This window comes from Salvelinus fontinalis, chromosome 7, assembly GCF_029448725.1.
Source record: "Salvelinus fontinalis isolate EN_2023a chromosome 7, ASM2944872v1, whole genome shotgun sequence".
Classification (NCBI taxonomy): domain Eukaryota; kingdom Metazoa; phylum Chordata; class Actinopteri; order Salmoniformes; family Salmonidae; genus Salvelinus; species Salvelinus fontinalis.
The window spans coordinates 57,748,868-57,776,200 of NC_074671.1; the positions used below are offsets into that span (position 1 = coordinate 57,748,868).

A 27,333-nucleotide genomic window follows, 5' to 3' on the forward strand; every position below is an offset into this window, starting at 1 on the left:
CGATGCATTCAGACCTACAGAAGTGTTTACTGAGTTATCCGAGGGGCTAGGAGTCCATTTGGAGGACAGATGTGAAACAAAAGGCCACCCAGGTCTAGAGTTGTTGTAAACTGTTGTTCTGAGCCATCAGGCCCAACCAACAGATCCCAGAGATGATATGTCTAATACAGGAACCACCATTGAGGATCAAACAAGGCCTTAAACGATCGGTGTCCAGATGAAACACACACACATCACCAGAGGGGGAATGGAGTATACAGCACCAAAATCTGGGTCCATTTTTTGAAAGCGAGAGGAAGATGGAGGGAGAGAAAGAGAGCGAGAGAAAGAGACATTTAGGGACTAAAGGAGAGCCAGGGATGAAGAAAAACCGGTGTGAAAAAGATAGAGAGGAAGAAGAGAGAGAATGTGATAGTGAAGGTGAGAAAAAAAACTCACTGGAGGCTGACAGTTCTAAACATAACACTCATCTGCATTTGTAATTAAGAGAGAGCGAGAGAGGACACAAGCTATTCCCTGAAGAACGACAAGAGATGGAGGGAAGGAGGGATACAACAAACCAGCTTCAGTCGTGGTACTGTTATAAAACATTTATTCTGGCAGAAATATTTGAAGTTTTTCAGAGGCCTGGAAGCAGAGGCGAATCATAAAAACCCTGATTGATCGTCACCCAGAGAAACATCGGCACAGAATAAGATATTCATGTCAGATAAAAATCCATATTGGGCTTTACAATCATTTACAAAAAGACTTAGAAATCTATTTCAAATTACAAAAAATAAAATGACAGTAAGGATCTTTAAAAAGAACGTGCAGTGTTTTGTGTTGGCGGTTGTCCTATCTGTCTGTGGTTCTAGACTTTAGGGAGGTTCTTCGAATAGATCTCGGATCAGCTTCCCCAAGTCCAAACCTGAACTAAATAATTACGAGGTTGCACACAGAACAGACCTTGGGTCAGTGCTTAGGGACACCTTTCACCCACACAGTGGGACAGCTCGAGGGCTGATACCAATACTATAAAATACAACTCTTTCCTTCAAGTACATGTCTGATCTCATACAGATGTATGGCAGCTGTAAACCAGGGTTCCACTACACCTCTTTCACCAATCCAGTCATGTCAGATTAGGAAGGATGCAATTTCTAAGTATTTTAACAGGGCCCTGGTTTATTGATCGGCACACAGCAGCTCTTCTCCCGTCGGTGGCGCTAGTGAGTTAAACCTAGTCAGATCCCAGAGCCAAAGACCCAGTTGGTACCTGGCCAGAACCTAGATACAGCTGGTGCCTCACAAGATGTGCATTCACACAGGGTTACATTGGCAGTGTGTATACAGGACAGTGTGTGTGTAGGGTTGTTTGTGTGTGTGCACGAGGAGTGTGATTTTATTTTTAGATGTTGGGATACATGGCATTGGGGAAGAAGAGTGCTCGATCAAGCAGTGTGTGTTTAACTGTTGGTGTGCATGTCAGTATGTTGAGTGTGGTATATGGAGTGTGTGTATAGACAGGGTAGCATGTTGAGTGTTGGCAGTATATGGAGTGTGTGTATAGACAGGGTAGCATTTCAGGGGTGGTAGTTGACATCGGGTACAGGACCATTCGAAAAATACCTTTTGGGTCTAGGTTGGGGTAATTAGTAGAGGGTAGGGCTGGTCTTTGTCGCTGGGAAGATTACTGCTGGGCCAACCACTAACCCCAGGAACACAACAGCCCTGAGAGCCCCAGCCCCATACAAACACAACATAGTCCTTTCTATGGACACTCAGCTATTGTACTGTACCAGAGACAGGGGAAGAAGACTCCCTAAAGACTGGGCCCTACTAAACTGGGAGGTGACATGGAGGTTCCTTTCAGGAATGGGTTTGTTAACAGTTCTCTCTCTAATCCTTCTCCATTGCATTCCACGGGTGTATCTCCATGCTCTGGCTTCCTCGTCCCGTCTTCTTCACTTCATCTGCACTGATGTGAATGAAACGGGTAGGCTTCAACCATTATATTGCTTAGATCCGTCCTGTGTTTATTGATCAGTGCAGATGAAGGAGAGGAGACGAGGAAGCCACTTTGGGACTCCTTCAGCTAGAGCCAGGCATTGGCTGGGATAGTGTGTGGAGGACAGCAGGTTCCAGCTGGTTCCACGCATTAATCCAGTATGCTACCTAAATAAACGATCTCTCCCTCTGACTGTTAGTCCATATCATATCATATCACCTCTCAGTCACAACCATTAGTCCATTCTCCCTTAATGGCCACCTTGCTCTTCAACCTGCCCCATATAAACCCTAGGCCCAACATAACATCAATGTCATTCACAGTGGGGGTAGCACCCGTGTCAGTGTAGGGGGTTACAGCAGGTGAGGTCTGGGTCCTTAGTGTCATTCACTCTCTCTAGAGGAGAACCTCTGAGGTCATCAACGTGCACCAGGGAACCTGGCTAGTTGCTGTTGAGTCACTGAAATGACATCACACCAGGATGACATCACACCAGGAACAGGGGAGGACAAAACGGGCAAAGCGGCTCTCTTTCCCAGCCTCAGGTGTGGCAAACCACACAAATATAGTATACACTCACACACATCTCCATTTAAAAGCTTTAAAAACAGTCTAATTTCAAAAACTAGTGTTGAGGACAAACGTAGACAAAGTCCACTAAGGTAGGAATACTCCAGTGCTGTTTTGTGCAATACCTAACATCAATACGTTCACATAGGCAGACTAGATATCCTGCACTCTTCTTTAGCAGTTTGTTCAGTTCAGTGTTTTTCCCCCTCTACAGCTCCACAGTAAATGTCCTATTGTCTCTCCTCCTCTCCCGTTGGTGCGCTTAAAAGCTCCACGGAGGGCACCCGAATGGCTGTGATTGGTCAATTGTCTGCCGTTGCCGTGGTAATGTGCCGGCGCGGTAACGTGCGCGTGCTCGTAGTTCATCAGCTGGAGAAGCGGTGGTCGCTCCAGCGGGCCTGTGCTAGTCAATCCATCTCCAGGTCCATGAGTTTGCTGCATGAGCGGGGGGTGTGTGTGGTGTTGCGGCAGCAGCAGTGGGCACAGATGAAACCCAGGAGGAGAGAGAAGAGCCCCACGGACACAGAGGCTACAGAACCGTACAGCAGAGGCAGCTTCAGAGAGTCCCACACTGGAGGGAGACAGAGAGACAGACAGACCGAGAGAGAGAGAAAGTGTTAGTTACTGTACACACACACACACACACAGTACTCCCCCATCCTTACTCACTGGGGAATCGTACAGTGAGGAACACCCTGGTAGAGGTGAGTTCTGCCCCGTGTGTCCAGGCCCCTGTGGAGGCAGACAGGTACCAGGGCGTGGCCTGGCAGTGGTACTCCCCGCTGTCACTGTCCTGGGTGGCGTGGATGTTCAGGGCGTAGGCGTGTGTGTCTGTGCGCTCCAGGGACACGTCACTGCTGGCGTTGCGCGCCTCCTTCTTGACCAGACCGAAGCGGTCCACGCTGGCCAGTAGGGTGCCTTTGTTCCCCCCTCTCAGCCGCGTGAGGTACCAACGTACCTCGTAGGACAGGTCATCTGAGCAGAGGGAGGAAGAGGAGAGAATTCTATTAAAACCACTTCATTGGGTTTATGTAATAGAGCTAACATCAGCAGATTGAAACTCTGGATGTAGGGACAGGGAGAGGGGAGACTGGATAGAGCGACAGGGAGAGACATGGAAGGGAGACTGGCTAGAGAGTGAAGAGAGGGGGAAGGGAATGGGATGGAGAGACAGAAGAGAGGGGGAGGGGACTGGATAGAGCGACAGGGAGAGACATGGAGGGGAGACTGGCTAGAGAGTGAAGAGAGTGGGAAGGGAATGGGACAGAGAGACAGAAGAGAGGGGGAGGGGACTGGATAGAGCGACAGGGAGAGACATGGAGGGGAGACTGGATAGAGCGACAGGAAGAGACATGGAGGGGAGACTGGATAGAGAGTGAAGAGAGGGGGAGGGGACTGGGACGGAGAGACAGAAGAGAGGGGGAGGGGACTGGATAGAGCGACAGGGAGAGACATGGAGGGGAGACTGGATAGAGAGTGAAGAGAGGGGGAGGGGACTGGGACGGAGAGACAGAAGAGAGGGGGAGGGGACTGGATAGAGCGACAGGGAGAGACATGGAGGGGAGACTGGATAGAGAGAGAGAAGAGAGGGGGAGGGGACTGGGACGGAGAGACAGAAGAGAGGGGGAAGGGACTGGATAGAGCGACAGGGAGAGACATGGAGGGGAGACTGGATAGAGAGAGAGAATAGAGGGGGAGGGGACTGGGACGGAGAGACAGAAGAGAGGGGGAAGGGACTGGATAGAGACACAGAAGTGGATAGGGGAGGAGAAAATGTAAAGTCTCTGTATTTCATAGAAATTCTCTTCATGTGGTTGGGGCCAAAGGTTTCATCAGTCTATCGCTGAACCTACAGTTAGTGTCTGGTGTTGCCAATGTTAATCTGTGATGGGAATTCATGGATCTGAAGAAAGCATGTCTATTCACATGTAGAGTTATCACTGAGAGAACATAGAACACAGTATACATCTTCCATATGGATACATCTATTTCTCTATCCATGTATTCATATATCTGTGTTTCGGTGCTAGGGGCTCTTAGCAGAGAGAGGAGCAGCTTTAACCGGTCATTAATGTGTCTAAAAGGGACTATCATTACTGTCCCACCCACACACAGATTACACATCAATACTATGTGTGTGTCTACAGCCACCTTTAGAGAACATCTCACAGAAAGAGACAAAGAGGGGAGGAACAAGAGGAAAATAAAGAACAAGATGTTCTAAAGAAGATGAAGAAAAAAGAGAACAAGAAAAGGAGAGAGAGAGCAACGCGCGAGAGAGCGAGCAACGCGCGAGGGAGAGAGAGAGCAACGCGCGAGAGAGAGAGCAACGAGAGAGAGAGAGAGCAACGAGAGAGAGAGAGAGAGAGCGAGAGAGCGCAACGAGAGAGAGAGAGAGCGAGAGAGCGCAACGAGAGAGAGAGAGAGAGCGAGAGAGCGCAACGAGAGAGAGAGAGAGAGCGAGAGAGCGCAACGAGAGAGCGCAACGAGAGAGAGAGAGAGCGCAACGAGAGAGAGAGAGAGAGAGCGCAACGAGAGAGAGAGAGAGAGAGCGCAACGAGAGAGAGAGAGAGAGAGAGCGCAACGAGAGAGAGAGAGAGAGAGAGAGAGAGAGAGAGAGAGAGCGCAACGAGAGAGAGAGAGAGAGAGAGAGAGAGAGAGAGAGAGAGCGAGAGAGCGCAACGAGAGAGAGAGAGAGAGCGAGAGAGCGCAACGAGAGAGCGCAACGAGAGAGAGAGAGAGAGAGCGCAACGAGAGAGAGAGAGAGAGAGAGCGCAACGAGAGAGAGAGAGAGAGAGAGAGAGAGAGCGCAACGAGAGAGAGAGAGAGAGAGCGCAACGAGAGAGAGAGAGAGAGAGCGCAACGAGAGAGAGAGAGAGAGAGAGAGAGAGAGAGAGAGCGAGAGAGCGCAACGAGAGAGAGAGAGAGAAAGCGAGAGAGCGCAACGAGAGAGCGCAACGAGAGAGAGAGAGAGAGAGCGCAACGAGAGAGAGAGAGAGAGAGAGCGCAACGAGAGAGAGAGAGAGAGAGAGAGAGAGAGCGCAACGAGAGAGAGAGAGAGAGAGCGCAACGAGAGAGAGAGAGAGAGAGCGCAACGAGAGAGAGAGAGAGAGAGCGCAACGAGAGAGAGAGCGCAACGAGAGAGAGAGAGAGAGCGCAACGAGAGAGAGAGAGAGAGAGCGCAACGAGAGAGAGAGAGAGCGCAACGAGAGAGAGAGAGAGCGCAACGAGAGAGAGAGAGAGCGCAACGAGAGAGAGAGAGAGAGCGCAACGAGAGAGAGAGAGAGAGCGCAACGAGAGAGAGAGAGCGCAACGAGAGAGAGAGAGAGAGAGAGAGCGCAACGAGAGAGAGAGAGAGAGAGAGCGCAACGAGAGAGAGAGAGAGAGAGAGCGCAACGAGAGAGAGAGAGAGAGAGAGAGCGCAACGAGAGAGAGAGAGCGCAACGAGAGAGAGAGAGAGAGAGAGAGCGCAACGAGAGAGAGAGAGAGAGAGAGCGCAACGAGAGAGAGAGAGAGAGAGAGCGCAACGAGAGAGAGAGAGAGAGAGAGAGAGCGCAACGAGAGAGAGAGAGAGAGAGAGAGCGCAACGAGAGAGAGAGAGAGCGCAACGAGAGAGAGAGAGAGAGAGCGCAACGAGAGAGAGAGAGAGAGAGCGCAACGAGAGAGAGAGAGAGAGAGCGCAACGAGAGAGAGAGAGAGAGAGCGCAACGAGAGAGAGAGAGAGAGAGAGCGCAACGAGAGAGAGAGAGAGAGAGAGCGCAACGAGAGAGAGAGAGAGAGAGCGCAACGAGAGAGAGAGAGAGAGAAAGAGAGAGAGAGAGAGCGCAAAGAGAGAGAGAGAGAGAGAGCGCAACGAGAGAGAGAGAGCGCAACGAGAGAGAGAGAGCGCAATGAGAGAGAGAGAGCGCAATGAGAGAGAGAGAGAGAGAGCGCGCAACGAGAGAGAGAGAGAGCGCAACGAGAGAGAGAGAGAGAGAGAGCGAGAGCGCAACGAGAGAGAGAGAGAGCGCAACGAGAGAGAGAGAGAGAGCAACGAGAGAGAGAGAGCAACGAGAGAGAGAGAGCAACGAGAGAGAGAGAGCAACGAGAGAGAGAAACGAGAGAGAGGAGAGAGAGAGAGAGAGCAACGAGAGCAACGAGAGAGAGAGCGCAACGAGAGAGAGAGCGCAACGAGAGAGAGAGCGCAACGAGAGAGAGAGAGAGAGAGAGCGCAACGAGAGAGAGAGAGAGAGAGAGAGCGCAACGAGAGAGAGAGAGCGCAACGAGAGAGAGAGAGAGAGAGCGCAACGAGAGAGAGAGAGAGAGAGAGCGCAACGAGAGAGAGAGAGAGAGAGAGCGCAACGAGAGAGAGAGAGAGCGCAACGAGAGAGAGCGCAACGAGAGAGAGAGAGAGAGAGAGCGCAACGAGAGAGAGAGAGAGAGCGCAACGAGAGAGAGAGAGAGAGAGAGCGCAACGAGAGAGAGAGAGAGAGAGAGAGCGCAACGAGAGAGAGAGAGAGAGAGAGAGAGAGAGCGCAACGAGAGAGAGAGAGCGCAACGAGAGAGCGCAACGAGAGAGAGAGAGAGAGAGAGAGAGAGAGAGAGAGAGAGCGCAACGAGAGAGAGAGAGCGCAACGAGAGAGCGCAACGAGAGAGAGAGAGAGAGAGAGAGAGAGAGAGAGAGAGCGCAACGAGAGAGAGAGAGAGAGAGAGAGAGAGAGCGCAACGAGAGAGAGAGAGAGAGAGAGCGCAACGAGAGAGAGAGAGAGAGAGAGAGAGAGAGAGAGCGCAACGAGAGAGAGAGAGGGAGAGAGAGAGAGCGCAGCGAGAGAGAGAGAGAGAGAGAGAGAGAGAGCGCAACGAGAGAGAGAGAGAGAGAGAGAGAGAGAGCGCAACGAGAGAGAGAGAGAGAGAGAGAGAGAGAGCGCAACGAGAGAGAGAGAGAGAGAGAGAGCGCAACGAGAGAGAGAGAGAGAGAGAGAGCGCAACGAGAGAGAGAGAGAGAGAGAGAGAGCGCAACGAGAGAGAGAGAGAGAGAGAGAGCGCAACGAGAGAGAGAGAGAGAGAGAGCGCAAAGAGAGAGAGAGAGAGAGAGAGCGCAACGAGAGAGAGAGAGAGCGCAACGAGAGAGAGAGAGAGCGCAACGAAAGAGAGAGAGAACGCAACGAGAGAGAGAGAGCAACGAGAGAGAGAAACGAGAGAGAGGAGAGAGAGAGAGAGCAACGAGAGCAACGAGAGCAACGAGAGCAACGAGAGAGAGAGCGCAACGAGAGAGAGAGAGAGAGAGAGCGCAACGAGAGAGAGAGAGAGAGAGCGCAACGAGAGAGAGAGAGAGAGAGAGAGAGCGCAACGAGAGAGAGAGAGCGCAACGAGAGAGAGCGAGAGAGAGCGCAACGAGAGAGAGAGAGAGAGCGCAACGAGAGAGAGAGAGAGAGCGCAACGAGAGAGAGAGAGAGAGCGCAACGAGAGAGAGAGAGAGAGAGCAACGAGAGAGAGAGAGAGAGAGAGAGAGAGAGCGCAACGAGAGAGAGAGAGAGAGAGCGCAATGAGAGAGAGAGAGAGAGCGCAATGAGAGAGAGAGAGAGAGAGAGAGCGCAATGAGAGAGAGAGAGAGAGAGAGAGAGAGAGCAATGAGAGAGAGAGAGAGAGAGAGCAATGAGAGAGAGAGAAACGAGAGAGAGAGAGAGCGCAACGAGAGCAATGAGAGAGAGCGCAACGAGAGAGAGAGAGAGCGCAACGAGAGCAATGAGAGAGAGCGCAACGAGAGAGAGAGAGAGCGCAACGAGAGAGAGAGAGAGCGCAACGAAAGAGAGAGAGAGCGCAACGAGAGAGAGAGAGCAACGAGAGAGAGAAACGAGAGAGAGGAGAGAGAGAGAGAGCAATGAGAGAGAGCGCAACGAGAGAGAGAGAGAGCGCAACGAGAGCAATGAGAGAGAGCGCAACGAGAGAGAGAGAGAGCGCAACGAGAGAGAGAGAGAGCGCAACGAAAGAGAGAGAGAGCGCAACGAGAGAGAGAGAGCAACGAGAGAGAGAAACGAGAGAGAGGAGAGAGAGAGAGAGCAATGAGAGAGAGAGAGAGAGCGCAATGAGAGAGAGAGAGAGAGAGAGAGAGAGAGCGAAATGAGAGAGAGAGAGAGAGAGAGAGAGAGAGCAATGAGAGAGAGAGAGAGAGAGAGCAATGAGAGAGAGAGAAACGAGAGAGAGAGAGAGCGCAACGAGAGCAATGAGAGAGAGCGCAACGAGAGAGAGAGCGCAACGAGAGAGAGAGAGAGCGCAACGAAAGAGAGAGAGAGCGCAACGAGAGAGAGAGAGCAACGAGAGAGAGAAACGAGAGAGAGGAGAGAGAGAGAGAGCAACGAGAACAACGAGAGAGAGAGCGCAACGAGAGAGAGAGCGCAACGAGAGAGAGAGAGAGAGAGAGCGCAACGAGAGAGAGAGAGAGAGAGCGCAACGAGAGAGAGAGAGCGCAACGAGAGAGAGAGAGAGAGAGAGCGCAACGAGAGAGAGAGAGAGAGAGAGCGCAACGAGAGAGAGAGAGAGAGAGAGCGCAACGAGAGAGAGAGAGAGAGAGAGCGCAACGAGAGAGAGAGAGAGAGAGAGCGCAACGAGAGAGAGAGAGAGAGAGAGCGCAATGAGAGAGAGAGAGAGAGAGAGAGCGCTATGAGAGAGAGAGAGAGAGAGAGAGAGAGAGAGAGAGAGAGCAATGAGAGAGAGAGAGAGAGAGAGAGCAATGAGAGAGAGAGAAACGAGAGAGAGAGAGAGAGAGCGCAACGAGAGCAATGAGAGAGAGCGAGAGAGAGAGAGCGCGCAACGAGAGAGAGAGCGCAACGAGAGAGAGAGCGCAACGAGAGAGAGAGCGCAACGAGAGAGAGAGAGAGAGAGAGCGCAACGAGAGAGAGAGAGAGACAGAGAGCGCAACGAGAGAGAGAGAGCGCAACGAGAGAGAGAGAGAGAGAGCGCAACGAGAGAGAGAGAGAGAGCGCAACGAGAGAGAGAGAGAGAGAGAGAGCGCAACGAGAGAGAGAGAGAGAGAGAGAGAGAGCAACGAGAGAGAGAGAGAGAGAGAGCGCAATGAGAGAGAGAGAGAGAGAGAGAGCGCAATGAGAGAGAGAGAGAGAGAGAGAGAGAGAGCAATGAGAGAGAGAGAGAGAGCAATGAGAGAGAGAGAGAGAGAGAGAGCAATGAGAGAGAGAGAAACGAGAGCGAGAGAGAGAGAGCGCGCAACGAGAGAGAGCGCGCAACGAGAGAGAGAGCGCAACGAGAGAGAGAGCGCAACGAGAGAGAGAGCGCAACGAGAGAGAGAGCGCAACGAGAGAGAGAGCGCAACGAGAGAGAGAGAGCAACGAGAGAGAGAGAGCAACGAGAGAGAGAGAGAGCAACAGAGAGAGAGAGAGAAACGAGAGAGAGAGAGAAACGAGAGAGAGAGAGAAACGAGAGAGAGAGAGAAACGAGAGAGAGAGAGAAACGAGAGAGAGAGAGAAACGAGAGAGAGAGAGAAACGAGAGAGAGAGAGAAACGAGAGAGAGAGAGAAACGAGAGAGAGAGAGAAACGAGAGAGAGAGAGAAACGAGAGAGAGAGAGAAACGAGAGAGAGAGAGAAACGAGAGAGAGAGAGAAACGAGAGAGAGAGAGAGAGAGAGCGGGAGCAACGAGAGAGAGAGAGCAACGAGCGAGAGAGAGCAGCGAGCGAGAGAGAGCAGCGAGAGAGAGCAGCGAGCGAGAGCAGCGAGCGAGCGAGAGCAGCGAGCGAGAGAGAGCAACGAGCGAGAGCAGCGAGCGAGCGAGAGCAGCGAGCGAGAGAGAGCAACGAGCGAGAGAGAGCAACGAGCGAGAGCAGCGAGAGAGAGCAACGAGCGAGAGAGAGCAGCGAGCGAGAGAGAGCAGCGAGCGAGAGAGAGCAGCGAGCGAGAGAGAGCAGCGAGCGAGAGAGAGCAGCGAGCGAGAGAGAGCAGCGAGCGAGAGAGAGCAGCGAGCGAGAGAGAGCAGCGAGCGAGAGAGAGCAGCGAGCGAGAGAGAGCAGCGAGCGAGAGAGAGCAGCGAGCGAGAGAGAGCAGCGAGCGAGAGAGAGCAGCGAGCGAGAGAGAGCAGCGAGCGAGAGAGCAGCGAGCGAGAGAGAGCAGCGAGCGAGAGAGAGCAGCGAGCGAGAGAGCAGCGAGCGAGAGAGCAGCGAGCGAGAGAGCAGCGAGCGAGAGAGCAGCGAGCGAGAGAGCAGCGAGCGAGAGAGCAGCGAGCGAGAGAGCAGCGAGCGAGAGAGCAGCGAGCGAGAGCAGCGAGCGAGAGAGCAGCGAGAGAGAGAGCAGCGAGAGAGAGAGCGAGAGCAGCGAGAGAGAGAGCGAGAGCAGCGAGAGAGAGAGCGAGAGCAGCGAGAGAGAGAGCGAGAGAGAGAGCGAGCGAGAGAGCGAGAGCAGCGAGCGAGCGAGAGCGAGAGCAGCGAGCGAGCGAGAGCGAGAGCAGCGAGCGAGAGCAGCGAGCGAGAGCTAGAGCAGCGAGCGAGAGAGCAGCGAGCGAGCGAGAGAGCAGCGAGCGAGCGAGAGAGCAGCGAGCGAGCGAGAGAGCAGCGAGCGAGCGAGAGAGCAGCGAGCGAGAGAGCAGCGAGCGAGAGAGCAGCGAGCGAGAGAGCAGCGAGCGAGAGAGCAGCGAGCGAGAGAGCAGCGAGCGAGAGAGCAGCGAGCGAGAGAGCAGCGAGCGAGAGAGCAGCGAGCGAGAGAGCAGCGAGCGAGAGAGCAGCGAGCGAGCAGCGAGCGAGCAGCGAGCGAGCAGAGAGCGAGCAGAGAGCGAGCAGAGAGCGAGCAGAGAGCGAGCAGAGAGCGAGCAGAGAGCGAGCAGAGAGCGAGCAGAGAGCGAGCAGAGAGCGAGCAGAGAGCGAGCAGAGAGCGAGCAGAGAGCGAGCAGAGAGCGAGCAGAGAGCGAAAAAACGAGAGAGAGGGCAGTGCCAGTGACCCAGAATGTGGTATGACTTGTTCAGTCAGATTTGATATCCTGTCCAGCAGCCTCTAATTACTGAACATCTTAACCACCAATACAGAGTTCTCTCCACTGGAGAGTTGGAAGTAAAAATAAATAAATAGGTACTATGGGGTGAATCCTAACTTTAAGTAACATTTTCACTTCGTATCCCATTGACCTCAATGTGTGACTAACTGAAGATTTGTCCATTAAGAATGCTAATACAAGGCCTACTTTGTGAAAAATATGAAGATGATGGTGAATAAGATGGGGAAAGGCAGGAAGGGACACATCTATATTTATAGAGATAGAACGGAGGGCACAGCGACCACTCGTTTCCACAACCTCGGTGTCCGGATTCAAGAGGTGACTGGATGTGACACGAGCATAAACGTAGAGGACCGCTGGACTAACGGACCAATCAGGCCGATTCCTCCAGACCTAATTGAGGACTGGTCAGTGGACGTTAGTCTTAAAGGGATAGTTTGGTAGCTGGGCTGTTGTCAGTCTTAACTCTTTTCACTCCTAGAATTTGGACTGTATGGATAGGGCCAAATCGAAATGTTTTTAACAGAAGAAATATATGAAAAATAATATGCATAACCAATGATAAAGCAACAGTTAGGAGATTAAGGGGAAATTATCTGACCGAAGGTGAGAACACAACAGTTCACCAGACAAGACGGAATCCAAAACATTATACACTTAATTTTACATTTACAGTACTTTTTGCAGCATTTCTCAATAACACAAATCTAAAAATACTCTGGATACATTCAGTAACATAGAAAATGGTTGCTTAAATGGGAAGAGGTCCATGATAAGGTGTTGCACTGCCTTCTTGACATCACAGTCGAGGGAAACTGTCAAACTGGCTCAAAGTTGAGGAAAGATTGACTGCATCACTATTGGTCTTTGTACGAGATATTGATGTTGAAGGTACCAAACTGTCTGTTCAACCAGTTCGGACACTAACCGGTACAACACTAGACATGCAAACAGAGGTCTCTTCACAGTCCCCAGGTCCAGAACAGAGGCTGGGAAACACAGTATTAAATAGAGCCATGACTACATGGAACTCTGCCACCCCAGGTAAAAAAAACAGATAGGACACCTTACTGCACAAAGGGGACTGAAGAGAGACAGCCATTTTATATAGCTTGTATTGTAACTTGCATTGTACTATGTATTAGACCTAGATATTGTATGTACTGATATGTACGCTGTGTGTGACATTTTGTATTTATGCATTTCAGTCCTTGACTAATAATGTCCTGTACTATGTATTATGTCATGTTTCATGTGGACCCCAGGAATAGAAGCTGCTTCTTTTGCAGCGGCTAATAGGATCCTAATAAATACCAAATATTCTTGAACATTGTGTTAGGTTCAACCTAGCAAAAAAAAATTATAACAAGCGTTTGAGTGAGAGGTCTACCTGGTGTGTCTAAGTGGCCACACCTCTCCAAACTATGCACAGATCCATTAGTCATTTCAATGCACTTTTATGACTCAAGGAAAAAGTCTTCAAATATAAAAGGTGCTATTATATATTATTTTATTTAACTAGGCAAGTCAGTTAAGAACAAATTATTGTTTTACAATGACGGCCTACCCTGGCCAAACATCAACCTGGACGACGCTGGGCCAATTGTGCGCCGCCCTATGGGACTCCCAATCACGGCTGGTAGTGATACAGCCTGGAATCCAACTAGGGTCTGTAGTGACGCCTCTAGCACTGAGACGTAGTGCCTTAGACCGCTGCGCCACTCGGGAGCCACTCGGAAGCAAGCACACTTGAAGTTTGTTTGGAACAAGCTAAAAACAATCCAAAAACGGCCCATTATAAAGCTCAACGTGGTTCAGGTGTACATCGTTTGAAAGCCTGTTATATTGCCAACATTACTAGTTATCCAGGGTATAACATGTAATCTTGTAATTTTACACCAAAAATAGCTAATATAAACGTTGATACTGTAAATAAATTGCATTTTTAAATATTGAAATGTGAAGTACACATTATGACATCAAACCGGTATTATAATCCTCAACGTCTCATCTTTCAGAACACATGGACTCCTCTAGATTTACAGCATTCCCCTCAGATTACAAATTAAATTATTAAAGCAGCCAAAATCATTCACGACGAGTTATAAGTGCTGAGACTAGTAGTTGTAAAAGTAGTAGTGGTAGTGCGTTGCTAGGTAACAATGTAAACAATGCCACTTTATATGAACGGGACCATGTGTATGTTGTCTCATATCATGAGCAGGAGAGGCTCTAACAATGGGAACTCTAAACCACCCGTTGTATAAACACGTTTAGAACGTCTGCCAGTTGAAACTCATACAACGCTGTAAAGCAGACAGCTTGAGCTCTGACGTCATATACAACATGTTACTGTACAGCCCCTGCATTCCAATTGAGGTACTCATTAATGACCAAATCTGCCATTTTCAACCAGTATATGGGATGACAGGGGCTGTGAGTGTAAAGGGTTAATAGTTTGGTAGCTGGGCCTTTTATGTCGAATAGAAAGTAGAGAGTGTTTCTATGAAGCCACTCAGGAGATCCTTTCAGATAGGAACTAAGTTATAAAGCTTCATAAAGCCACCGTTTGCCTCTGACATAGAATACAATTATAACACAAAGGACAGGAAGAGAGAACATGAAGATATTGAAACAACACATCCCTGGAGTTATATGAAGATCCATTACACTATCCAAATAGAAGATATCTAAAGAGGAATTAAGGTGAACCACCACACCTTAGAGAAACAAAAATAAGAGGTTCCTGCCAAGACCCCCTGTACCAGGCACTGGAGATAACATTCTCTCACGCACATACGCCTGCGCGCACACACACACACATCGTCACATTGGTCGCAGCTGTTTCAGTGGACTGTAATTCCTTGAATATACTGCTCTTTGAACTACACGCGTAGCAACAATAACCAAGACGGCAAAACAAATACATTATCATCACCAGTGTTCCCATTAACAAGGTTGATCCCCACCACAACACAACAATATGCTGTAAGATTCCTCCCACTGGCCCTTTAATCCTCCCCTCCACCTCCTCTATCCTCCCCTCCACCATCCTCTCCCCACTTCCTCTATCCTCCATCTCATCAACACCAGGAACCACTAAGGAGAAATAAAACTAGATTGTCTTCACATCGAAATGAAGTGAATAAAATACATGTGATTGGTTCATTCCATGTATTGATCCCCAGAGGGGGAGTTAGTTTTGCCAACAGCAGCAGAAGGTAAAGACCAATAGTGTTAGAGACACTACAGGCATCCAGAACACAGAACTCAACAGGGATACTGCCACTGATGTCTGATAGAACAAAGTCTATTACATGTGGGCCATAAAGCGCTGCTACAACACAGCACACAGGAATACTAAACACTGCATGGACCTCGTAGAATCACAATGAGCAGAACGGCCATTCCAATTACGAGCAACGGGCCATGACCGACGGGCGGCGGCCATTTTGGGTGTCTCATTTGGAATTGACACTAACAAGTCACGACGTCGCGTAAATTCTATTGTGTCGCCAATATTTGGGTGGAACGTGAAAAATGTAGTATTTCTTAGAGTTATGGGCTGAACTAAAGAGACATATCGTGCAGTAAGGTGCCATTTGACACATAACTCATGTCTGTTCAGTTGTGTTACCCCTTCTATTTCTATGCTCAAGCAGTCCTCCCCTTTATTACCAGAAGGACTTAATGGGCTGAGTGAGAGTCTCTCTTTCCCCACACCAGTGAGTTAGACCGTTCCCTCCTCACCACTCCTTTAGGAGATCTCTCCAGTCTCCTCTTCTCCCTGTGAGGGGGTAATGGACCATGGAATAGAACTATTAATTACTGGGTGGAGAGGAGAAGAGAACATGGTTAGCAGGCTAGTTTGATTCTGTGGGACAGGCTAGGAGAGGACAGGGTTAGCAGGCTAGTTTGATTCTGTGGGGCAGGCTAGGAGAGAACAGGGTTAGCAGGCTAGTTTGATTCTGTGGGGCAGGCTAGGAGAGGACAGGGTTAGCAGGCTAGTTTGATTCTGTGGTGCAGGCTAGGAGAGAACAGGGTTAGCAGGCTAGTTTGATTCTGTGAGGCAGGCTAGGAGAGAACAGGGTTAGCAGGCTAGTTTGATTCTGTGGTGCAGGCTAGGAGAGAACAGGGTTAGCAGGCTAGTTTGATTCTGTGGGGCAGGCTAGGAGAGAACAGGGTTAGCAGGCTAGTTTGATTCTGTGGGGCAGGCTAGGAGAGAACAGGGTTAGCAGGCTAGTTTGATTCTGTGGTGCAGGCTAGGAGAGAACAGGGTTAGCAGGCTAGTTTGATTCTGTGGGGCAGGCTAGGAGAGAACAGGGTTAGCAGGCTAGTTTGATTCTGTGGGGCAGGCTGGGAGAGAACAGGGTTAGCAGGCTAGTTTGATTCTGTGGGGCATGCTAGGAGAGAACAGGGTTAGCAGGCTAGTTTGATTCTGTGGGGCAGGCTAGGAGAGAACAGGGTTAGCAGGCTAGTTTGATTCTGTGGGGCAGGCTGGGAGAGAACAGGGTTAGCAGGCTAGTTTGATTCTGTGGGGCAGGCTAGGAGAGAACAGGGTTAGCAGGCTAGTTTGATTCTGTGGGGCAGGCTAGGAGAGAACAGGGTTAGCAGGCTAGTTTGATTCTGTGGGGCAGGCTAGGAGAGAACAGGGTTAGCAGGCTAGTTTGATTCTGTGGGGCAGGCTAGGAGAGAACAGGGTTAGCAGGCTAGTTTGATTCTGTGGGGCAGGCTAGGAGAGGACAGGGTTAGCAGGCTAGTTTGATTCTGTGGGGCAGGCTAGGAGAGGACAGGGTTAGCAGGCTAGTTTGATTCTGTGGGGCAGGCTAGGAGAGGAGACTAGACAGACTCAGTGAACTACTCTAGTCGTAAAGGATGGTTCAATCCTAGTCAAACGTTTACATGCTTCTTTAGTGGGTTTACATTTTTTATATTTAACTAGGCAAATTCTTATTTACAATGACGGCCTACCCCGGCCAACGCTGGGGCAATTGTGCGCCGCTCTATGGGACTACCAATCTCGTCCGGATGTGATGCGGTACTGGGCCGAGTCCATATTCCACTCCATTCAAAGAAAATTAAAACCAATAAACAATTTTATGTTCCATCTTTCTCTTGATCTTAATTTAACCTCCTGTTGTCCTTTTTATGTTATGTCCTCTCACGGCAGCAACTGGCACAAGCAGGGACAAAGTCTTCAGTTTCTCCCCTAAGGAAACAGACTCCGTACTCTGAGTACAGAGTCTGGGTAGAGAGTACAGAGACGGTACAGAGACACGACAGCATCTGAGAAAAATAGCTGTTGCTTGTCAGCTTCAACTGATGCCAAACAAACAAACCGATAGCTCTGCTCTTTGATGACAACATCCTTGTGTCCCAGCCACTCGCACACTTCTATACATTTCCTGGGCATTCTATACATTTGCTGTGCATTTCTTACATTGTGAACAACTGACGTCTCCCGTTAGTCTTGGTCAGCAGGCATCAACTCGCCAGGCCAACAGCTAGCTAGCTTCCTTAACTGCATCAGTTCACACGTGCAACATTCCCACCAACACACGTGCAGTCTGTCGGTCTCACACAATCACCACACCGGCTGCGTCCTAATGATCTAATATATATATATATATATGTATTTCCTTGACGTCCACTAATCTGAAAGGACATGATGATAGACCAATATTTTTTTGTATCCATCTGTCCATTTATATCAGCTAGGAAAGGAAACAAGGAAAGGTGGCTGTTTGTGTCATCTTGCGGTCTCTCTGTGACGCTAGGTCTTGTAGGTAGGCCAATTCCAGTGCTGCATAGGAATGTGATTCTCCTGCTCAGGCTTGATCCTGCACTGTAAATGTTGTATATAGAGTATCACTGTCGATTACTCAACACTTACACCAAACCATCAGTCCTGTCAGGTACTATCCAGTCCCTCTCCTTTCTATATAGCAGTGGTTCCCAAACTTTTTATAGTCCAGCACCCCTTCAAACATTCAACCTCCAGCTGTGTACCCCCTCTTGCTCCAGGGTCAGCGCACTGTTTTTTGCCATCATTGGAAGCGTGCCACACACACACACACTATACGATACATTTATTAAACATAAGAATGAGTGTGAGTTTGTCACAACCCGGCTCATGGGAAGTGACAAAGAGCTCTTTTAGAACCAGGGCACAAATAATAATAATCAATCATTTTGCTAATTTTTTACAATGTAGAAAATAGTAAAAATAAAGAAAAATCCTTGAACAAGTAGAGGTTCTGAAACTTTGACCCGGTAGTTAGTTAGTTAGTTAGTTTTCTAATGATCAATTAGCCTTTTAAAATTATAAACTTGGATGAGCTAACACAACGTGCCATTGGAACACAGGAGTGATGGTTGCTGATAATGGGCCTCTGTACGCCTTTGTAGATATGCCATTAAAAATCAGCCGTTTCCAGCTACATTTACAACATTAACAATGTCTACACAGTATTTCTGATCAATTTGATGTCATTTTAAAAACAGACAAAAAAAAATTGCTTTTCTTTCAAAAACAAGGACATTTCTAAGTGACCTCAAACTTTTGAACGGTAGTGTATATATTTGTTTGAAATGTGAATCACGTTTTTATTATACATACCACAGACAACATTGCCCCAGTTTGGGAATACCTGCTATATAGGGTATCACTGTGGATTACTCAACATTTACACCAAACCATCAGTCACGTCAGCTACTATCCAGTTCCTCTCCTAGACATCTGTTCCCAAGTCTCTCTGCCATTTGGTTTCATGTGGTATTGTTGACAGTTGTACAGCACCTCACATAATCTACATCAATAGCATTAATATGGGGATTAAATATTCCCCACCTCTGTAATAGAAGAAGGAATAAATAGTGTGTGTGCGCGCGCTAAGACAACAAAGGTTGGGTAACACCATCCGGTGCATGACTTAACGACAGCACACACACACACACACCTACCCACGTCAGTTTAGGACACCGCAGACGGCATGGTTGGGCAATACCGTATCAGTCGGCACATGACTAAACTAAACAAACCACTGCCACACTTGAAGGAAACGGGATGTATCTGTTTTAGTATCAGTAGGATTAGTTGGAACAATTTGTCTTGAATAGTGCGTCACAATACCTATTGTGAGGCATCATGACCAAGACAATAAGAAGGTAAGTCTGGCTCACAGATGAGACATGGAATTCTTATAGCTACAGGTCAGGGTCTGCTGGCTTTTACTCCAGCTTAGCTCTAATTAATTAACACCTGATTCAACTAAATCTGAGGTCTTGATAATCAGCTGATTGGTTGAATTGGGTATGTCAGTGCTGGGATGGAACAAAAGCCGAGGCTACACCCGAAAGCTCTCACCACGGTTGGAGAAAATTCTGCTGTCCATTGAGAAGACAAAATGCCATTCTAACCAAATAAACCATGAGCCACCTAACAAACTAAGTGTAGTTCAGTAATACCATTCCCCTGCAGCCTTCCAGCTGTCTCCCTGTAGGTAACTAACAGACTAACAGTGTAGTTCAGTAATACCATTCCCCTGCAGCCTTCCAGCTGTCTCCCTGTAGGTAACTAACTAACAGTGTAGTTCAGTAATACCATTCCCCTGCAGCCTTCCAGCTGTCTCCCTGTAGGTAACTAACAGACTAACAGTGTAGTTCAGTAATACCATTCCCCTGCAGCCTCCCAGCGGTCTCCCTGTAGGTAACTAACAGACTAACAGTGTAGTTCAGTAATACCATTCCCCTGAAGCCTCCCAGCGGTCTCCCTGTAGGTAACTAACTAACAGACTAACAGTGTAGTTCAATAATACCATTCCCCTGCAGCCTTCCAGCTGTCTCCCTGTAGGTAACTAACAGACTAACAGTGTAGTTCAGTAATACCATTCCCCTGCAGCCTTCCAGCTGTCTCCCTGTAGGTAACTAACTAACAGTGTAGTTCAGTAATACCATTCCCCTGCAGCCTTCCAGCTGTCTCCCTGTAGGTAACTAACAGACTAACAGTGTAGTTCAGTAATACCATTCCCCTGCAGCCTCCCAGCGGTCTCCCTGTAGGTAACTAACAGACTAACAGTGTAGTTCAGTAATACCATTCCCCTGAAGCCTCCCAGCGGTCTCCCTGTAGGTAACTAACTAACAGACTAACAGTGTAGTTCAGTAATACCATTCCCCTGCAGCCTTCCAGCTGTCTCCCTGTAGGTAACTAACAGACTAACAGTGTAGTTCAGTAATACCATTCCCCTGCAGCCTTCCAGCTGTCTCCCTGTAGGTAACTAACTAACAGACTAACAGTGTAGTTCAGTAATACCATTCCCCTGCAGCCTTCCAGCTGTCTCCCTGTAGGTAACTAACTAACAGACTAACAGTGTAGTTCAGTAATACCATTCCCCTGCAGCCTTCCAGCGGTCTCCCTGTAGGTAACTAACTAACAGACTAACAGAGTAGTTCAGTAATACCATTCCCCTGCAGCCTTCCAGCTGTCTCCCTGTAGGTAACTAACTAACTAACAGTGCAGTTCAGTAATACCATTCCCCTGCAGCCTTCCAGCTGTCTCCCTGTAGGTAACTAACTAACTAACAGTGCAGTTCAGTAATACCATTCCCCTGCAGCCTTCCAGCTGTCTCCCTGTAGGTAACTAACTAACAGACTAACAGTGTAGTTCAGTAATACCATTCCCCTGCAGCCTTCCAGCTGTCTCCCTGTAGGTAACTAACTAACAGACTAACAGTGTAGTTCAGTAATACCATTCCCCTGCAGCCTTCCAGCTGTCTCCCTGTAGGTAACTAACAGACTAACAGTGTAGTTCAGTAATACCATTCCCCTGCAGCCTTCCAGCTGTCTCCCTGTAGGTAACTAACAGACTAACAGTGTAGTTCAGTAATACCATTCCCCTGCAGCCTTCCAGCTGTCTCCCTGTAGGTAACTAACTAACAGTGTAGTTCAGTAATACCATTCCCCTGCAGCCTTCCAGCTGTCTCCCTGTAGGTAACTAACTAACAGTGTAGTTCAGTAATACCATTCCCCTGCAGCCTCCCAGCGGTCTCCCTGTAGGTAACTAACTAACTAACAGTGCAGTTCAGTAATACCATTCCCCTGCAGCCTTCCAGCTGTCTCCCTGTAGGTAACTAACTAACAGACTAACAGTGTAGTTCAGTAATACCATTCCCCTGCAGCCTTCCAGCTGTCTCCCTGTAGGTAACTAACAGACTAACAGTGTAGTTCAGTAATACCATTCCCCTGCAGCCTTCCAGCTGTCTCCCTGTAGGTAACTAACAGACTAACAGTGTAGTTCAGTAATACCATTCCCCTGCAGCCTTCCAGCTGTCTCCCTGTAGGTAACTAACTAACAGTGTAGTTCAGTAATACCATTCCCCTGCAGCCTTCCAGCTGTCTCCCTGTAGGTAACTAACTAACAGTGTAGTTCAGTAATACCATTCCCCTGCAGCCTTCCAGCTGTCTCCCTGTAGGTAACTAACTAACAGTGTAGTTCAGTAATACCATTCCCCTGCAGCCTCCCAGCGGTCTCCCTGTAGGTAACTAACAGACTAACAGTGTAGTTCAGTAATACCATTCCCCTGAAGCCTCCCAGCGGTCTCCCTGTAGGTAACTAACTAACAGACTAACAGTGTAGTTCAGTAATACCATTCCCCTGCAGCCTTCCAGCTGTCTCCCTGTAGGTAACTAACAGACTAACAGTGTAGTTCAGTAATACCATTCCCCTGCAGCCTTCCAGCTGTCTCCCTGTAGGTAACTAACTAACAGACTAACAGTGTAGTTCAGTAATACCATTCCCCTGCAGCCTTCCAGCTGTCTCCCTGTAGGTAACTAACTAACAGACTAACAGTGTAGTTCAGTAATACCATTCCCCTGCAGCCTTCCAGCGGTCTCCCTGTAGGTAACTAACTAACAGACTAACAGTGTAGTTCAGTAATACCATTCCCCTGCAGCCTTCCAGCTGTCTCCCTGTAGGTAACTAACTAACAGACTAACAGAGTAGTTCAGTAATACCATTCCCCTGCAGCCTTCCAGCTGTCTCCCTGTAGGTAACTAACTAACAGACTAACAGTGTAGTTCAGTAATACCATTCCCCTGCAGCCTTCCAGCTTTCTCCCTGTAGGTAACTAACTAACAGACTAACAGTGTAGTTCAGTAATACCATTCCCCTGCAGCCTTCCAGCTGTCTCCCTGTAGGTAACTAACTAACAGACTAACATTGTAGTTCAGTAATACCATTCCCCTGCAGCCTTCCAGCTGTCTCCCTGTAGGTAACTAACTAACTAACAGTGCAGTTCAGTAATACCATTCCCCTGCAGCCTTCCAGCTGTCTCCCTGTAGGTAACTAACTAACTAACAGTGCAGTTCAGTAATACCATTCCCCTGCAGCCTTCCAGCTGTCTCCCTGTAGGTAACTAACTAACAGACTAACAGTGTAGTTCAGTAATACCATTCCCCTGCAGCCTTCCAGCTGTCTCCCTGTAGGTAACTAACTAACAGACTAACAGTGTAGTTCAGTAATACCATTCCCCTGCAGCCTTCCAGCTGTCTCCCTGTAGGTAACTAACAGACTAACAGTGTAGTTCAGTAATACCATTCCCCTGCAGCCTTCCAGCTGTCTCCCTGTAGGTAACTAACAGACTAACAGTGTAGTTCAGTAATACCATTCCCCTGCAGCCTTCCAGCTGTCTCCCTGTAGGTAACTAACTAACAGACTAACAGTGTAGTTCAGTAATACAATTCCCCTGCAGCCTTCCAGCTGTCTCCCTGTAGGTAACTAACAGACTAACAGTGTAGTTCAGTAATACAATTCCCCTGCAGCCTTCCAGCTGTCTCCCTGTAGGTAACTAACAGACTAACAGTGTAGTTCAGTAATACCATTCCCCTGCAGCCTTCCAGCTGTCTCCCTGTAGGTAACTAACTAACAGACTAACAGTGTAGTTCAGTAATACCATTCCCCTGCAGCCTTCCAGCTGTCTCCCTGTAGGTAACTAACTAACAGACTAACAGTGTAGTTCAGTAATACAATTCCCCTGCAGCCTTCCAGCTGTCTCCCTGTAGGTAACTAACAGACTAACAGTGTAGTTCAGTAATACAATTCCCCTGCAGCCTTCCAGCTGTCTCCCTGTAGGTAACTAACAGACTAACAGTGTAGTTCAGTAATACCATTCCCCTGCAGCCTTCCAGCTGTCTCCCTGTAGGTAACTAACTAACAGACTAACAGTGTAGTTCAGTAATACCATTCCCCTGCAGCCTTCCAGCTGTCTCCCTGTAGGTAACTAACAGACTAACAGTGTAGTTCAGTAATACCATTCCCCTGCAGCCTTCCAGCTGTCTCCCTGTAGGTAACTAACTAACAGACTAACAGTGTAGTTCAGTAATACCATTCCCCTGCAGCCTTCCAGCTTTCTCCCTGTAGGTAACTAACTAACAGACTAACAGTGTAGTTCAGTAATACCATTCCCCTGCAGCCTTCCAGCTGTCTCCCTGTAGGTAACTAACAGACTAACAGTGTAGTTCAGTAATACCATTCCCCTGCAGCCTTCCAGCTGTCTCCCTGTAGGTAACTAACTAACAGACTAACAGTGTAGTTCAGTAATACCATTCCCCTGCAGCCTTCCAGCTTTCTCCCTGTAGGTAACTAACTAACAGACTAACAGTGTAGTTCAGTAATACCATTCCCCTGCAGCCTCCCAGCGGTCTCCCTGTAGGTAACTAACAGACTAACAGTGTAGTTCAGTAATACCATTCCCCTGAAGCCTCCCAGCGGTCTCCCTGTAGGTAACTAACAGACTAACAGTGTAGTTCAGTAATACCATTCCCCTGCAGCCTTCCAGCTGTCTCCCTGTAGGTAACTAACTAACAGACTAACAGTGTAGTTCAGTAATACCATTCCCCTGCAGCCTCCCAGCGGTCTCCCTGTAGGTAACTAACTAACAGACTAACAGTGTAGTTCAGTAATACCATTCCCCTGCAGCCTCCCAGCGGTCTCCCTGTAGGTAACTAACAGACTAACATTGTAGTTCAGTAATACCATTCCCCTGCAGCCTCCCAGCTGTCTCCCTGTAGGTAACTAACAGACTAACAGTGTAGTTCAGTAATACCATTCCCCTGCAGCCTTCCAGCTGTCTCCCTGTAGGTAACTAACTAACAGACTAACAGTGTAGTTCAGTAATACAATTCCCCTGCAGCCTTCCAGCTGTCTCCCTGTAGGTAACTAACAGACTAACAGTGTAGTTCAGTAATACCATTCCCCTGCAGCCTTCCAGCTGTCTCCCTGTAGGCAACTAACAGACTAACAGTGTAGTTCAGTAATACAATTCCCCTGCAGCCTTCCAGCTGTCTCCCTGTAGGTAACTAACAGACTAACAGTGTAGTTCAGTAATACCATTCCCCTGCAGCCTTCCAGCTGTCTCCCTGTAGGTAACTAACAGACTAACAGTGTAGTTCAGTAATACCATTCCCCTGCAGCCTTCCAGCTGTCTCCCTGTAGGTAACTAACAGACTAACATTGTAGTTCAGTAATACCATTCCCCTGCAGCCTTCCAGCTGTCTCCCTGTAGGTAACTAACTAACAGACTAACAGTGTAGTTCAGTAATACAATTCCCCTGCAGCCTTCCAGCTGTCTCCCCGTAGGTAACTAACTAACAGTGTAGTTCAGTAATACCATTCCCCTGCAGCCTCCCAGCGGTCTCCCTGTAGGTAACTAACAGACTAACAGTGTAGTTCAGTAATACCATTCCCCTGAAGCCTGCCAGCGGTCTCCCTGTAGGTAACTAACAGACTAACAGTGTAGTTCAGTAATACCATTCCCCTGCAGCCTTCCAGCTGTCTCCCTGTAGGTAACTAACTAACAGACTAACAGTGTAGTTCAGTAATACCATTCCCCTGCAGCCTCCCAGCGGTCTCCCTGTAGGTAACTAACTAACAGACTAACAGTGTAGTTCAGTAATACCATTCCCCTGCAGCCTCCCAGCGGTCTCCCTGTAGGTAACTAACTAACAGACTAACAGTGTAGTTCAGTAATACCATTCCCCTGCAGCCATCCAGCTGTCTCCCTGTAGGTAACTAACAGACTAACAGTGTAGTTCAGTAATACCATTCCCCTGCAGCCATCCAGCGGTCTCCCTGTAGGTAACTAACAGACTAACAGTGTAGTTCAGTAATACCATTCCCCTGCAGCCTTCCAGCTGTCTCCCTGTAGGTAACTAACTAACAGACTAACAGTGTAGTTCAGTAATACCATTCCCCTGCAGCCTTCCAGCTGTCTCCCTGTAGGTAACTAACAGACTAACAGTGTAGTTCAGTAATACCATTCCCCTGCAGCCTTCCAGCTGTCTCCCTGTAGGTAACTAACTAACAGACTAACAGTGTAGTTCAGTAATACCATTCCCCTGCAGCCTTCCAGCTGTCTCCCTGTAGGTAACTAACTAACAGACTAACAGTGTAGTTCAGTAATACCATTCCCCTGCAGCCTTCCAGCTGTCTCCCTGTAGGTAACTAACAGACTAACAGTGTAGTTCAGTAATACCATTCCCCTGCAGCCTTCCAGCTGTCTCCCTGTAGGTAACTAACTAACAGACTAACAGTGTAGTTCAGTAATACCATTCCCCTGCAGCCTTCCAGCTGTCTCCCTGTAGGTAACTAACTAACAGACTAACAGTGTAGTTCAGTAATACCATTCCCCTGCAGCCATCCAGCTGTCTCCCTGTAGGTAACTAACAGACTAACAGTGTAGTTCAGTAATACCATTCCCCTGCAGCCTTCCAGCTGTCTCCCTGTAGGTAACTAACAGACTAACAGTGTAGTTCAGTAATACCATCCCCCTGCAGCCTTCCAGCGGTCTCCCTGTAGGTAACTAACAGACTAACAGTGTAGTTCAGTAATACCATTCCCCTGCAGCCTTCCAGCTGTCTCCCTGTAGGTAACTAACAGACTAACAGTGTAGTTCAGTAATACCATTCCCCTGCAGCCTTCCAGCTGTCTCCCTGTAGGTAACTAACTAACAGACTAACAGTGTAGTTCAGTAATACCATTCCCCTGCAGCCTTCCAGCTGTCTCCCTGTAGGTAACTAACTAACAGACTAACAGTGTAGTTCAGTAATACCATTCCCCTGCAGCCTTCCAGCTGTCTCCCTGTAGGTAACTAACAGACTAACAGTGTAGTTCAGTAATACCATTCCCCTGCAGCCTCAGAGCTGTCTCCCTGTAGGTAACTAACTAACAGTGTAGTTCAGTAATACCATTCCCCTGCAGCCTCAGAGCTGTCTCCCTGTAGGTAACTAACTAACTGTGTAGTTCAGTAATACCATTCCCCTGAAGCCTCAGAGCTGTCTCCCTGTAGGTAACTAATTGCTATGTTCCACCATCAGGAAAAGAAGCTGCAACTGCCCATAAGATTACGACATTCCATTACGTTCTCTGATATGCATGTGAATAACAGGAAGGCTTATGTGTGTATGCATGTGAATACATACACACACACACACACACACACACACACACACACACCGACAGCTGGGGTTCTGAAAAATGACCCCCCCCCCCCTTGCATAATCACACAATCACATTCAGACAAACACACATAGCTGCTATGAGCAGAACTCTCTGTTCTGATCTCTGACCGGTCTCGTGTTAGACTGGACTGAAGAATATAGAAAGATAACAATATGAAAGAGACAGAGGGAAAAGGAGACCGACAGACAGAGACAGAGTTATGTAATCTAATGGCTGAGGGAGGGAGAGGAAGACAAAGTGAGAGAGAGAGAGTTGATACGACAGAATGAGACAGAATGACTTCCAATAAGAGATCACACTGCACTCCTCCCTGAGCTGGGAGAACAGTGACAAGAGAGGCAGGAAGAGGACAGGAGGAAGGGAGGAGAGGATGGAGAGATGTGAACAGGAGAGCTGATAAGAAACTAATTAACTCAGTCCGTCTCAACACTGGAAGGTTGTGTCTTATGGATACAGCTATCACCTGATGAGTGTGTGTGTGTCGTCTCCTACCTGACTTGGGGGATGCTCCAGAGACGCTGAGGGCACACACCATCTTGGCGGTCTCCCAGGGATACAGAGTGGTGGTGTCAGAGCGGATGGCCACGGCGAACGAGGGGCCTACAGGAAGGAACACACAGAGGTTAGATTCACTGTGTTACACCCCTAACACTGGTCCTTCGCCAGGTCTTTCAAAGGTGCTCATCCAAACAGCTCCTCTCAGCTCACTGAGCCAGTCAGATTGTGTGTGTGTGTATAAGCACCTACAGAGGGACACAGTATGGTGTCTCCTCTAACACATGTTCAACACACACGAGAAAGAGAGCCAGTGATACGGATCATTGCGGCTTCTAACTGAGTTGTCCAGAAGAGGTTGGTTATGGGGTGCCGCTTTGAAGCTTCCACCCCACAGAGAGGAAGAAGGGCTGCATGTAGCCTAGCGGTTAGGAGCGTTGGACCTGTTACCAAATGGTTGCTGGTTCGAATCCTCGAGCCGACTAGGTGAAACATCTGCTGATGTGCCCTTGAGCAAGGCACATCACTGTATTTGATCCTCTAAGACGCTCTGTATTAGACGCTCTGTTACACCTCTCTCCCACTAACATCAAACACAGCCAACTAGGCCGATGCAGGGAATGCGCAAGAGCATATTTAGGGTTCGCGTGCGCGAGACTATATTTAGGGTGCGCGAGACTATATTTAGGGTGCGCGAGACTATATTTAGGGTGCGCGAGACTATATTTAGGGTGCGCGAGACTATATTTAGGGTGCGCGAGACTATATTTAGGGTGCGCGAGACTATATT

At 48.6% G+C, this 27,333-nt stretch overlaps 1 protein-coding gene across 1 annotated transcript in view; it reads right to left on the minus strand.

The window, feature by feature from the left end:
* Positions 1-575: 575 nt before the first annotated feature.
* Positions 576-27,333, minus strand: part of LOC129859844 (prostaglandin F2 receptor negative regulator-like) — a 52,171-nt gene continuing 25,413 nt past the window's right edge. The window contains exons 9-11 of the mRNA XM_055930016.1: positions 26,541-26,648; positions 3,230-3,535; positions 576-3,131 (exon numbers count right to left, since the gene is read on the minus strand). Of these exons, the coding sequence (XP_055785991.1) occupies positions 2,968-3,131; positions 3,230-3,535; positions 26,541-26,648 (578 nt within the window). The 3' untranslated portion in view covers positions 576-2,967. The remainder of the gene's footprint in view (positions 3,132-3,229; positions 3,536-26,540; positions 26,649-27,333) is intronic.